Source organism: Hippocampus zosterae, chromosome 1, assembly GCF_025434085.1.
Source record: "Hippocampus zosterae strain Florida chromosome 1, ASM2543408v3, whole genome shotgun sequence".
NCBI lineage: Eukaryota > Metazoa > Chordata > Actinopteri > Syngnathiformes > Syngnathidae > Hippocampus > Hippocampus zosterae.
This window is the reverse complement of record NC_067451.1, coordinates 18,211,078-18,224,498: the sequence shown is the minus strand read 5'-3', so window position 1 is coordinate 18,224,498 and position 13,421 is coordinate 18,211,078. Positions and strand designations below refer to the sequence as shown.

Here is a 13,421-nt window from a genome sequence, read left to right as displayed (position 1 = left end):
TCCTTTTGCCAGTTAATGTCATTCTTCTAATTTAAATGGCAAATGCGCAACTTTGTTTTATAAAGTTGTAAAACCGACTAATGGCTGCTCATCAGTGCCTCACCACCCATGATCGTCACTACATGTCATTGCGTAGTACAAGCTCTCTCATACAAGTGTCATTAGTCTGTCATCCTGTCTAACGTGTCTTTCCCACTTCCTCAAAGAATATTTCTTAGTGTTTGACAACAGTACATTTCTCAATGGCAACAAGACAGTCAGACATCAATGAAGACTTCAGACTGGGGAGAGACTGTTCAGAAAAGAAGACTGATAAACCGCAGCAACATGTACCAACCAGTTACAGGTTTATGATACTTATCAGCGCCCGCATTTCTGGTGAGGATGGAGGACATGGTGGTCACCGTGCCAACACTACCTGAAGACTGAAGACATAAATGTGTGTATTCAGGAGATTCTTCCACGTATGTTTTCTTAAAACTGTAACTTTTAGTCATTTACAATGACTAATAAAAAAGATGACGTTTTCCTCTCCCTTTACTCCCACACCTTCAGTGAATCATAAGCAACACTGCAAATATAAGCAACGTCCTGAATGAGATGCAGTGTACATAATGAAATGCAAAACACAACTTCAGATGCATTCTATATACATTGCGTGTTTGTTAATCTATTTTTTATGTTTTGCTTCACCATTAATGTTTTCCATCTTTTCATACTCAGTCGTGGTGGTTTTAGTGGACATTTGACACAAATTCTCTCTTATCCGGTACATCTGGCTAATACACTCACACATGCATGCGCACAACTGTGTGGACGTCTAAACACCACATTTTTTGCTGTCATGTTTAATGTGCAAACAGTGCAAGTCTTCAAGTCCATATACTGTCGTCTTATTTGGCTTAACTCCTCAAAGACTTGTTTAATATTTTCAAGAATTTATTACTACTTCATTTGATGTTATCAAATAGGCTTGCCTTCATATGAACATGGTTACATCAAGGCAGGAAAGTTCACATTCACACGATCTCATTTTGATGCTGTTTGTTTTTACGTGACAGTGGGCATTTTCCCAATTTAAAATCATTTATTTTAAAGAAAACAACGGTGGAAGTCACGGAATTTGCTCAAGAAAGGGCAGATTTTTTTTTTTGGTCACTCTGTTTCACGAATAAGAAAGAGAACAATCTTTGCCAGCTTTACCGGCAAGGAACAGGGTTAGCATTCATCGTTCCACTTCACTCACAATAGGGGCTTCAAGCGCTGGATGGAGACTATTAGAAATAAACATGCATGCATTCCTCACCCCCTACCCTCAAAAGCACACAATGATGCTGACCTTAATGCCCTAGTCACTCGAACACCTGCATAGCTTGTCGGATGTTTTTAGCTTAAATAATGAACAACAGCTGCGAAAACACAACACACACAACAAGTTACAGCCTCTTTCATGCAGCAAGTCAATTAATATGCTGAGCGCTGCACAAGCTGATGGTAACACTAAACAGCCCAGTCTTGAAAATACATGTTCTTCTAAATTCCCCCAAAGACACATTCAAGCGTATCATAGCTTGTAGCACTGTTGAGAATTGCAGCATGGTTTAAAAAAAAAAAGCAGAGGCAGCATGTTAAATGGAGACAGGGGGGAGGGAAAGGCACCAAGGAGAGAAACGCGGGGATGTTGAGGAGGAGGAGGCGGTAGAAGAGGAGGAGGAAAGTTTATAGAAACTTGCAGTGAGAACACAAAACGGCAAGCACACATACACAAGGAACAACTGAGAAGAAATATTCTTCACCACCAAAGAGGTACAGTAAACCAATGTCCTTTTCTGAGTCCAAAATGCAAGACAATGTCATGGATTATTCTTTGCGATTGAGTAATTTGTGCTGGCATTCAAACAAAGCAATCATCTGGAACCGTTTTTAGTGCACTTGGATTACCGTTAAGTTCCCACGGAAACCACTGAGCTTGTCAGCGCACTCATTTGTTGAGATTCCACTATAGCCCTATATTGTCGTTTGTGAAGATCAGGAACATTTCTTCTCATGTACATTTCTTAGTACAATACAGTATTATCTACATTTCTAGTTTTGGTAAGACATGAATGTGCATACTCGGGTATCTTTGTGTTGTTATCAACACAGTTTTCAAAAGAAAAAGAAGATGATTTTTATTGTTTGTCCTGTGTTTGTGGCCTTATTTTTTATGTTTATTTTCTTTCTCTTTAAAGCTTTAGGAAAATAAGTTTCAAACTAGACAATTTAGATTAGTTACAACTGCATTGTTGAATGTGATACACTGCGTAATGTGACTAATACGATACAAAAAAAATGTAGTTATGATCCTCAGTTAGTTAGTTAGTTATTATACTAAATTGCTCCTACTGTGTTTGAGACATTATTTTCAATGATGTGTATTTTCCTTCTCTTTGCATCATTTTCAAAATACACTTTTCAGTGGGTACACCAACACTGTCGAATGTAACTAATACAAAGAGTAATTACAGCAGAGTTTGCTTGTTTGTTTGTTGATTGGTTGGTTGGTTGAAAGTAAACCACTTTCACCTTTGTGAAAAAAAACCCTACACTGATTAGGGTTGTTTGTGCTTGGCTAATGTATGCGCTCCTTAGAGTGCCATTTTAGTTTTCCTAAACCAGATGAGTCTCATCAGCAAGTACACCAAACATGGTGGCTTTGAAGTCTATTTAATTCACTAAACGACAGAAAACCTTACCATGGCCTGGATGACTGAGAAGCTACACAGGCAAAACAGAAAAAAATATGAGCAAGAAGAATAATTATTTAATTGATATTGTAACAGTGAGGTAAAAATGACTCTCGTAATTACAAATTATACAATTAGGCGAATGATTTGACAGACAATATTGGTTATTGTTGTTGCATCGTTATTGTAATCGCCCTTACAATGTCTCTGGACAGGCATGACACCACTACGTAGGAACCCAACTGTTCTTCTCCTTTTCCTGAGGGCCTGGCCTCTCCTTCACTCCCATCTTGTCACTGATGCTGCTTCTACATCTCCTCCAATCACTCGTCCACGTTTCACATTTATTACTGGCCTTGGGGCAGATTACGATGAGGATTATGATGAAGAGGATGACTCCGCCAGCAAACGTCCTCCGGATGCACTCGCCACCACACGGATGCAGTTTTTACAACGGGAGCTCTGCAAATTTAACCCCTGCTTAGAGAATCAGGTGCCCTGTGCCAAGCTGTTGGCAGAGACTGGTTGCCTCTGCCCCGGTATCAGTGGAGTTGATCAACCTCCTCATTCACCACGGTTGCAGTCAATGATACCAATTCATAAGGGGGAAGTTGAGGTCAAGTGGTGTGCTCCAACCTCTGTGGTGACTCAATACAGAGTGGTGGTGGAGGGAAAAGATGGAAAAACTATACAGTTCGGGGAAGATTCTCGACAAGGCTTGGTGGGGTCTTTAGAAGTTGGAACCAAGGTGTGTGTGGAGGCGGTTAACAAAGCAGGACACAGCATACCCACAGAGTTTTCCTGCATGCGATATGACCCTCCCTCTTCATCAGACTATGAAGTCTTGGTCGGTATTATCGGAGGAGGAATTCTTCTCTTGGTCCTCATCTCAAGTGTGATTCTCTGGAGATGTTGTAAAAAACGACACGCAAAGAGAGACTCAGCTGATGGACTTGGAAACCCATCATACAGCACAGAAGGGACGTTGTGATCCAGATAGAACTATTTTAGTAGGATGTTAAACATATAGGGAAACAGTCCAAGAGAGGATTATTTACCATATCAGGAAATGTGTCAATATAGAAATAAATGATCTGTTTTGTTTTGTTTAATACCATACATTTCAGGGCTAGAACTACCTGTTTTTGCTGGCAATTGACTTACGTAGATCTCTAGTTCAGTTTGTGTTTATATTTTTGTGATAATGGCTGAACCTTTGGTAATAAAATGATCTTTTATGGATAAAAACTAAATAATTTGTGTTTTGTTTTGTGAGCATTGGTCTTATTTTGTGTGAAATAAAATTCAGCCTAATTAATTTATAAGTTTTAAAATTGCTTCTGAACATAATATCTCTATTTCTTTTTTTTTTCTTCTCAAGAATCTATTAACCCTCAGAAAAGGATTCCTCTGGCACACTGCTAAACTGAAGTCAAGATTCATGTCCTTTATTAAGTAAAATCCTATTTTTATACTACGATAACATTTTAGAACTATTACAGCATTTATTTGATCGATTTACTGTCACACTGAAACGTTGATATTATTGGTTGAGAGTAAAATAAGTCCCGCCTCTACATAGTATACAGAGCAATGATTTGTCACAGAACACCAGGAAGTTCCTTGCCTATATGCGAGAATGGCAGATTCAGGTGAGTCTGACTACTTTCTTGATCAAACGTGATTTTGTGGTGTTTTTCGGGCCATTTGTATGAATTGCGTGAAACGTCATTTTCTTCTTTTTTCCGCAGTTTTAACAACTATGTTGTAGACGATCATATTTTTTAAAATAAAGAAAAATAACCGTGAGGAGTTAAAATGAAATGAAACCATCCTTATAAAAACACATTTTATCGTTGTGCCACTTGAAGGACAAACAATAACTTTGTAAAGCACACAAGCAAACGCGGAAATTTGAAGGCAGTCAGCAACGTACGAGCACGAGCAGCAACGCAAAACAAACACAACAGAGACACAAAATGTATTCAATAGGCATGCCTATCACGAAATACACGACAATGACAGCCTAGCATATTACACCGTTAATTTTCCTTTGGAGATGAATGCAACATATCTAATCTCCATACAAAAAAAAACATGACTTACTAACTACAGTATTTTAGATTTTTCCTTTACAGGTACTGGAAATGACAGTTGATGCCTGTACTGTACAGCTAAACGGAATGTACTTTACTAATGTACTCCAGTACAATAGCCATTGTGAGGGCTTCATAACACATTGAGCCACAAATTACCGTTTACTCTAAGTACTGCTGTTAAATGCGGATCACGTGTTGTGTGCTGATTGGTGCAGAGCCATTTATGAAACTTTAATTCTCCATGCTTGTAATTAGGTGTGGGATCCTGTTACTCAAGTTATACAAGAATTGCTTTGCATGTTGTAATTATATCCTCTGATTTGAGGTCTGGTTCAAAAGCAAATGCTGACATTTATTTGGAGCATTCAACATTAATTGTATTATATTTCTTTGTGCTTTACAGCCGTTATGGAGATATCATATGATGATCTGAAAGCACTTATGGAAAAAGGCCAAAGCCTATTTCTTGTTGATGTCCGTACTCAGCAGGAAGTGGACGAGGGACATATACCCGGATCTCTTCATATCCCAGGTCAGCTCCGACTCCATCATTTACTTGCAAATACAGTAGTCTGAAACAGTTATGCTGTTTAGCCTAGTATGGATTGGTGTCATGTCAGCTGACTTGTCTTTCTTATATACATTTTTTTCCCTGCATTTCATGTCAATAACTCAGTTGATACAGTGGAAGGGGCCTTTAGTTTGGAACCAGAAGCCTTTAAGGCAAAATATGGCGTCAAAAAGCCACCACTGGACTGCCCAGAGCTGGTCTTTCACTGTTTGCTGGGAAAACGAGGGGCAGCGGCCACAAGCAAAGCAAACCAACTTGGCTACTTGCAGTAAGACAGTTATTTCAGTTCATATTGTACTTAGGGAAGTACAGTCATTTGGGCTTCTGCTGTCAACATATTCTATTAACTCTTTTTGCTTGGAACATACTGATGCATTTGTTCCTCATGAAGTAAGCAACATGTGTGTGTTCTTGTGTCTCAGTGCCCGTAATTACACCGGAGGATACAAGGAGTGGTCTGAGAAAGCAGCACAGTGACTTTTATTGATGAGAAGAGCATAGGGGCTGAATTGGACCATGTATTCTTGTGCTTACTTTTTGTATCCTGGTTTGCTTTCATTTACACTCAATCTTTTCATTAAAGAAGTTGAAAGTTGTATTTGCCCAGTTGTGTTTTGTCGTCATTGTCAAGTCGTAATACCGTACCTAAACCAGAGGTTTGTATTTGTTAATGTATTACTCACTTATTACGTAGAATAAATATTACAATTATATTAATCTGTGGTGAGTGGGCATAGGTTTTTTTCTCCCCTGAAGGCATCTTCCAATTGTAATGCTGCTAAATTACAATACAATTGTTTACTTCAAAACAATTTTACAATAGATATGATAAGATATAACTTTGTTGTTTTGAAATGATAATACTGTATCAACGATAAGTGACATGATCAAATGATAGTTATTTGCCCTCAAAAGTAGTACAATTTATATGAAGTATACTCTATAAAGTATACTCTGGTATAATTATATAAAGTGTACTTTTTCATACTAAATTGGAACACATTAAATTTTAAAAGTATACTTATAAGTATCTGTATACTTTTCAGTACAAGCCAAATATACTTCTGTGAAGTTAATAAAAATATAGTATTTTAAAAGTCCACTTATATCATGCTGCCTCCAATTTGGTGTCAAATTTTACTAACAGTATACCGGTACTTGAAGAAACTACTTTTTGCCCAGGTTAATTATAGCACCTGTGACTATATGACACACGGCTATATTTTACGATGCTGGAACAAATAAAGCAGGTCAGTAATGTGTTTTTCCAAAACCACAAGTTATCATTTGTGGTGGTTAATTGGAGAGCTGCCTTTAATAGTTAAGACAATATGCATACGCTAATTAGCAGCGCAATATGTAGCATGTTATGATGGTAGTAGTACAGTAGTTTTCCTCGATCCTTAGGCACTACGGCTCTTTCTACTTTCGGGAAAGGACGGTCACTGTCAAGGGGGACTTTTAGTCCTTCTCTGGGCTGAACCAGGAGCCGCAAACTGCGCTGGTAAGTTATAACATTGAATTGTTAAATAATTGTAGGTGCTCTATAGGCTACAGCTAACAGCAACTCACGTTGACACGTGCCAACACGTATATCTGTGTGTACGCATAATTACATGTAATTTCCCCATTGCGGGACAAATAAAGGATATCTTAATCTTAAAAGGTTAGTAATTTATTCTCTTTCACTAATAAACAAATGTGTCAGCTGTTTTGATGGTTTTTCCCATAGGGACGATGAAGAATTGATTTTAAAAATGTGCAATACTGTACTGTCACAATATTGCGTATTTGAAAATCAACTTTTAAATGGGATTGATTGGTTGTTTCACGTATTCAATAGTAAGATAAGATAAGATAAGATATCCTTTATTCGTCCCACACTGGGGAAATTTACAGCCTCCAGCAGCAAGAATGTATGTAGAAAGAAGAAAGGAGAAAGAGAAAAAAAACAAGTAACATCTTTCAATTAAATACATTATGAACACAAATGGATAAATCGCAGTACTATTTACAATTTTCCTTCACATCATTTAATTATTATTATTATTATGATTGTTATTTTTTATTCATCAGCCTGACAGCAGTCGGTAGGAATGAGCGTCGGTATCTCTGCTTCTTGCAGCGCGGGTGTAACAGTCTCTGGCTGAAGGAGCTACCAAGTGCTGTCAGGGCGGGCTGGAGGGGTTGGGAGGGACTGGCCATCATAGCTTTTAGCTTAGTTAGCATCCTTCTGTTGCCCACCTCCTCCAGAGTGTCAAGGGAGCAACCCAGGACAGAACTGGCCTTCCTGACCAGTCGCTCCAGTCTCTTTCTGTCCCGGGCTGAGATGCTGCCTGACCAGCAGACAATGCCATAATGGATGGCCGAGGCCACCACCGAGTTATAGAACGTCTTAAGGAGTGACCCCTGAACCCCAAAAGACCTCAGTTTCCTGAGTAGGAAGAGTCGGCTCTGTCCTTTCCTAATCAGGGTGTCCGTGTTTGTAGACCAGTCCAGTTTGTCGTTCAGAAGAACACCAAGGTACTTGTAGGAGGTCACCCTCTCTATGTCCATACCCTGGATGTTCATCGGTGCTGGTGAGGACTTTTTCCTGCAGAAATCCACAACCAACTCCTTAGTTTTCCTACGGTTGATCTGGTGTCATAGTAAATGTGTCATACAGTAGATTTCAGGGACCAATTAACATTTCATTTCCTCACTTAAAAAACAACAACATAACATGTAGCCTGCAGTCATTTGACTGTTCTTTAGAGAGGATGAACAAGGACTACAAAAAACATGCCCCTTTTATGTGGTGCAGTTGCAGCTGCGGGTTCTAAATGGGGAAGACTCCAACCGGAAACGCTCAAAAATGGTATGTGCACTCACACATATGGCTCAGTAAATCCTGACAGTCATGTCACCTTTGGGACAGGGTTTTTTTTCTTCTGTTGCATTAGTCCTCGTAGATTTGAAGTTTTCCTGCGCAGGACCAATTCCTGAGCCTGACCCACAGGATCTGTGCGCTTTCATTGATATGCACGGCTCTCTGAAATTATTTCTTCTTTTTCAGGTAAAATCAATCGTAATTGTTTGCAAGTATCTCTTAGAAATGTGTGGTTTTCTTCTGTTCAGGGCACATATTACTCGTTCTACTCCACAGGTAAAAGATTTAAGATGCTTCAGTCCAGAGTGGTCTGCTGGTATCAAAGATTTCCTTCGTGTATTTAGTCTGGCCAATGCAGGGGTTGGTATTGTCCTGCACAGACATTTTTTTCTACATTACTGTACTCAATTTGGAGAAAATGTTCATTTCTCTTTTTACAGATCAGCGTGCACCTGCAAATAAAATTCCCCCAGCAGACTATTCAGCAAGAATTTAGGTTTGTATCATTTGTGTGTGTATCATAACTGTATCTGTTCACTCCAATTAGAATATTTTATATATGTACCGGTATATTGTAGAATGTTTTCTCTCTCTCTCTCTCTCTCTCTCTCTCTCTCTCTCTCTCTCTCTCTCTCTCTCTCTCTCTCTCTCTCTCTCGCGCTCTCTGTCATTGTGCACCTAAATGTGGGAATTGGTTTAAAGTACTTTGGCATTCTACAAATGATCCCCAAATAAATAAAATTGCATATTTATACTCAGGTGAGTATAACATAATATAAAAAATGTGTTCATTCATTTAAAATGAAGTTTATATATTATGCTGTATTGCCTTGTTCAACAATTGATCTCGTTGTCTCCATTGCATCGGTTTAATTTTGATTACGTTTTCAACAAATTTTGAACCTTTCCATAATGAATGCAAAAGCCAAGTACCAGACACTAACTAAATGTATTTTGTATTAAAATAACTACGAAAAACATCTTGTTGACAAAATGTTGTTGTTCTTGCAGAGCGAGCTTCACCAGGAGAATTACCCTGCCAATGAAACCAGCACGAATGTTAGATGTCACCTGTAGTTCCTTGTCAGTATCTGATGGTGCAGTTCTTGTCACGATGAATCAGCACAAATTCTGCCTTGACAAACACAATACTTCATTTTTAATTGACACTCTTGGAAAGATTCAACAATATATGTTTTGTTGTGGTTGTAGTTTGCAGTGGTGTGTAACTATACTGGGTCATAAAATGTCAATATTTTTCCCTTTTTAATGGTATGCAAGAGTTTTTGCTGAAGCTCTATTCTTGGGTGTTTAGTGAACTCATAACTAACTATACAATGTAAGAGACTGAAAATATGCTCTCTTAAACTAGAACCTTTGAATGTTTATTAAGTCTCTCTTTCCATCTCTTTGGACTTGAAGCACCAACAAACTGGTGACAAAAGGAAGCTGGTGTCCCGGAGGCCACCCGGTCCTGGGCAGCAATTTGCCTCTAAGCATCCCACCTGAGACCATGGACAGTGGCCTGTACGGCGAACTCAGTTTGCAGCTTGTGACCCTACTTTCACCTTGTGTGCTGCAGTACCCCAATCTGGAAACCCTTCTTACGCACATGGAAGTATCCTTCCATTTGTTTCTGTTTATATTCTGTATTTATCATACGTCCGGATTAGAATACCTCAAGGGCAAATTCCACTTGTCGTATCTTTTTTTTTTTTTTTTTTATGCGCACCACACAGAGAACCAGATCACAAACATGCAAGGAGATTGAAGGGGCATGCATGTAAGCATTGTTCTACCTCTTGAGCTCAGGCTTTGGGGTTCAGTGCCTTGCTCATGGCCCCTTGTCTGCAGTCTCAAAGCAGACTAACATCTCTCCGACAACGTTTTACAATTTTTGCCATAGCCTAACTCTCCAGTTCCAAAATCCATGTGTGAACCACTACCGACCATCTCACTGGTAAAATACAACTCACACAAAACCAACACATAGACACACTGAATTCCTTAACTTGTGGTTAGGTGCAGGCTTACACCCCTTCTAATGTTCCCATTACATTCCCCCTTGCCTTCTTCCAAAACATCCCAGCTCATCTGGACTGCCAGGAATTGGGGCAACGAATCCTTCACTGCCCCTCCTACACAGGTTGGCGACAGCTTTTACAAGGAACAGCACACACAAATGTTGCATCAAGATACATTCTGTGTCATTTCCAGAACACAGCTAAACCCTAAAGGCATGACCTCTTAAACCTGACGTCTCAGCTAAACAGTGTGAGAGCCTTATTGTTTACCAAAGAGTGCAGTGTGAGGACAACACTACCTTGAATTGATTTGTTAACTCCTTCATAGAATGCATGGCCATTATTTAGAATCCTAATAAATAGAATTTTAACAGAAAAGTAGTTCCTCCATTAAGAAGAAAATGTGATATCAGTGAAAGGCAATTATGAATTCATTCTATCTCAGTTGAGTTGGTAACATGGACAACAAGAGACAAAAGAGCTGAGATTAATCCACTCTCTTTCGTATTTAGCAGGAACAAAGTGGCAAGAAAGCTTCGTCGACTCTCTTTGCAATGGCGTGTTTTTCCTTTTGCTGAACTAAAGATCTGTTCCAGGTTATTTTAACAAGCTCAGGGTTCCAGTTGTAGTACGTAAAATCACTTCCAGGTTTGAGAAAGACTGCAGCAGGGTTTGACTGTCTTCACTTTTTTGGCGTTATCCCACATACTTGCCACTGAACGAGCTGTGTCAGCTAAATATTGTATCACATACAATTATGTGATATTTCCCAAAATAATACACAAATTGTAGAATTGTTTTTGGATATGTTCACATCTGGGTATGCTTGCACACTGTGGTACTGAAAAAAAAAGTTAAATCAAGCTGCTCAAATGTCATAAACCTGAGCTTACATTTCATATGATTCAACTTTGTAAAGATATTTGAGTCCATATCATCATAGAGCAATTTTGCATATTATATACTGCATCTCCCAATGTCACTTGGTTATATGATGTAGTACTTTCATTAGCTGTCAGGGTCAGCAAGTCATACTTTGTCATGTCATTTCATTTTGTCATTTCTTAACTGCCCCAGATGATAATTGTGGCACAGTTGCATACTGTTACGATATATTTCATTTTTAACACCAAACGTACGGCCTGCCGCTGAAAGGTTATCTTTGTCGAATTCATTGATTTCAGTATTAATCTACATAGGTTTGGTTTCAACTTCAAAGAATATTTTACCGCATTCTTCCTCAGTTATTACAAATTTCTGTGAACAAAATTGCAAATTCGACAATGTCATTTAGAGTAAAGTGCCACTTATATTTGGAGCAGTTTACAGTAAATAGTCATAAATTAGTCACATTGATGTAAGTGTTAGATCTTGGCATCATTCAAAATAACTGATACACTCATGTTTCATCTATTTGAACACTGCACCAGAGATGCTAGAAAAGCATTTAATATAACTACTTTTAGTCGCTCCACTTCCTCAGCAAATGTTCTGTTGATTTACAGTAGATTTATAAGTCTTTGCTTCGCTCTTCCTCTGCAGGGCTTTCATGTGAAGGCAGCATTGTGTACGTGTTGGAGCATGAAACCTGTCAGGAGCCTGAGAAAAGGTTCCATTTGCACCCTGTAAAACAGAAACTCTTGATCTTCCTCTTTCTGCAGCACACTGACCCGTTTGCTTCACAGCTCTCGGACTTCATGGGTGAGGGACTGCTGGTACAAACACCAACTCAATTTTTAGTCCGGCTTCTCCAACAGAGGAGAAATTGAGTTTGAGGATGTGTGTGACTGAAATGACATTATCATTTCAGTCACTGATGCCCTTATTGAGCGCCATCTGGAGGACATTCTGATCAACAACAGGCGGGCAGTCACAGGAGTGCTGCAGACGGAGTTAAGTAACACACTGAAGGCTCAAGATCGCAGAAAAAGGGCAAGTAAAGGCTTAGAAACACACACACAACTGCCAGAGTGTAAAGAGTAAAAGTGTGAGTGTATTCGTGTGTGTGGAAAGGACCAAAAGAAACTCCTTTCGGCTGCTGAGGTCATTCTCAGCGCATCCATCAGTATTGTGAGCTGCAGCACCAACCTCAACTTCAGAAAAGCCTGCCTGAGTCACATGCAGGTGAAGTTTTAATGCCCGGAGCTGTTGTACATTTCCAGATGACTGCAATGCATTAACGTTACTGCAGGTGAGTGATACTCATGAGCTGGTGGCCTCTCTGCGTGACTCCTTGCTGAGGGTGATATCATGGAGATCTGTCCCCAGGAAAGGGTGCTTCTCTGCTCAGGTACCCAGGAGGCTTGTTCACTTTGTGTCAACAAGCATGTGATGAACTATGCTATGTGCTAATTGCATTATTTGTTCACTTGACAGGTAGAAAAGGGTCTAGAAAGTGCCGATGATACTAGAACAGAAATCTGATGCCCGGCTGTGTGTTTAAACAAAGTTTGCTCCTGGTTGAAATGTATTTGAACTAAATCTGTTCACCTTTAGTTCATAGCTTGAGATGAAACTGAAAAGCTGTGTTTCTTTTCAACAACTACAAGTAAAACCAAATGTGTACATAACTGATTTGGTTGGTTTATTTCCGAACAGCATGCTGTAATATACAGTACATGTGCGAAATGTGTCATGAAGATCAATAAGCTTGATGTGGGAAATTAACCCATTTTGCTGACCTAACCCATTTTGCTGACCGTTTGTCTCAAAATTATGATGTATTAATTGAAAATATATTTTTGTTCATCTATCTTTGTGAGTGACGTATCGTGATGGGCAGAACAATGAAATGCCCTTTCATTAGATGGCAAAAGGTACAAGAAACCTGAGTTTCCCTATCCACTTGTTACCAGAAGTTATGGCTTACAGCCACGTCTATCGACTTTATGTTTAATTAACTCACATGGAGTAAATTGAGATGAAATTGTCATTATTTAACTTTTCATACTCTTTGTCAAATTTGTGTTTGGTGGTGTTCCGTGATGTTTTTCTCATGTAAAATGGGTGTTTTGGGTCACTAAATAAATACTGGTCTAATACATTGCTCCATTTTTATTGTCATCAATAGTTAAACCATGATTTTTTAAATTTTATATACAGTATACAGTACGTATATAAAATGGGTGGTTT

At 39.0% G+C, this 13,421-nt stretch overlaps 3 protein-coding genes across 5 annotated transcripts; all 3 read left to right on the top strand.

Moving 5' to 3' along the window:
* The first annotated feature begins 351 nt into the window (after window positions 1-351).
* On the top strand, window positions 352-3,982 carry si:ch1073-303k11.2 (leucine-rich repeat neuronal protein 4). Of its 2 annotated transcripts, none has more exons than XM_052066725.1 (2): window positions 352-464; window positions 2,942-3,982. In XM_052066725.1, the coding sequence occupies exon 2, from the start codon at window positions 2,944-2,946 to the stop codon at window positions 3,715-3,717; it is 774 nt and encodes a 257-aa protein (XP_051922685.1). In that variant the 5' UTR covers window positions 352-464; window positions 2,942-2,943; the 3' UTR covers window positions 3,718-3,982. The 2 variants fall into 2 exon arrangements, with proteins under 2 accessions (XP_051922685.1, XP_051922675.1); XM_052066715.1 differs by lacking the exon at window positions 352-464 and adding an exon at window positions 1,636-1,806.
* A 245-nt stretch (window positions 3,983-4,227) lies between these two features.
* On the top strand, window positions 4,228-5,998 carry LOC127601477 (thiosulfate:glutathione sulfurtransferase-like). The gene is made up of 4 exons (XM_052066765.1): window positions 4,228-4,378; window positions 5,229-5,357; window positions 5,502-5,664; window positions 5,819-5,998. The coding sequence occupies exons 1-4, from the start codon at window positions 4,366-4,368 to the stop codon at window positions 5,871-5,873; spliced, it is 360 nt and encodes a 119-aa protein (XP_051922725.1). The 5' UTR covers window positions 4,228-4,365; the 3' UTR covers window positions 5,874-5,998.
* Window positions 5,999-6,442: 444 nt separating this feature from the next.
* zgc:195212 (DUF4554 domain-containing protein) lies at window positions 6,443-13,330 on the top strand. Of its 2 annotated transcripts, none has more exons than XM_052066606.1 (14): window positions 6,443-6,646; window positions 6,804-6,900; window positions 8,200-8,253; window positions 8,339-8,451; window positions 8,542-8,625; window positions 8,706-8,761; window positions 9,277-9,348; window positions 9,688-9,883; window positions 10,294-10,411; window positions 11,832-11,990; window positions 12,100-12,221; window positions 12,303-12,413; window positions 12,481-12,579; window positions 12,666-13,330. In XM_052066606.1, exons 1-14 carry the CDS (start codon window positions 6,626-6,628, stop codon window positions 12,711-12,713), a joined length of 1,350 nt encoding a protein of 449 aa, XP_051922566.1. In that variant the 5' UTR covers window positions 6,443-6,625; the 3' UTR covers window positions 12,714-13,330. The 2 variants fall into 2 exon arrangements, with proteins under 2 accessions (XP_051922566.1, XP_051922560.1); XM_052066600.1 differs by having other exon boundaries at window positions 6,448-6,646; window positions 10,288-10,411.
* Window positions 13,331-13,421: the final 91 nt, after the last annotated feature.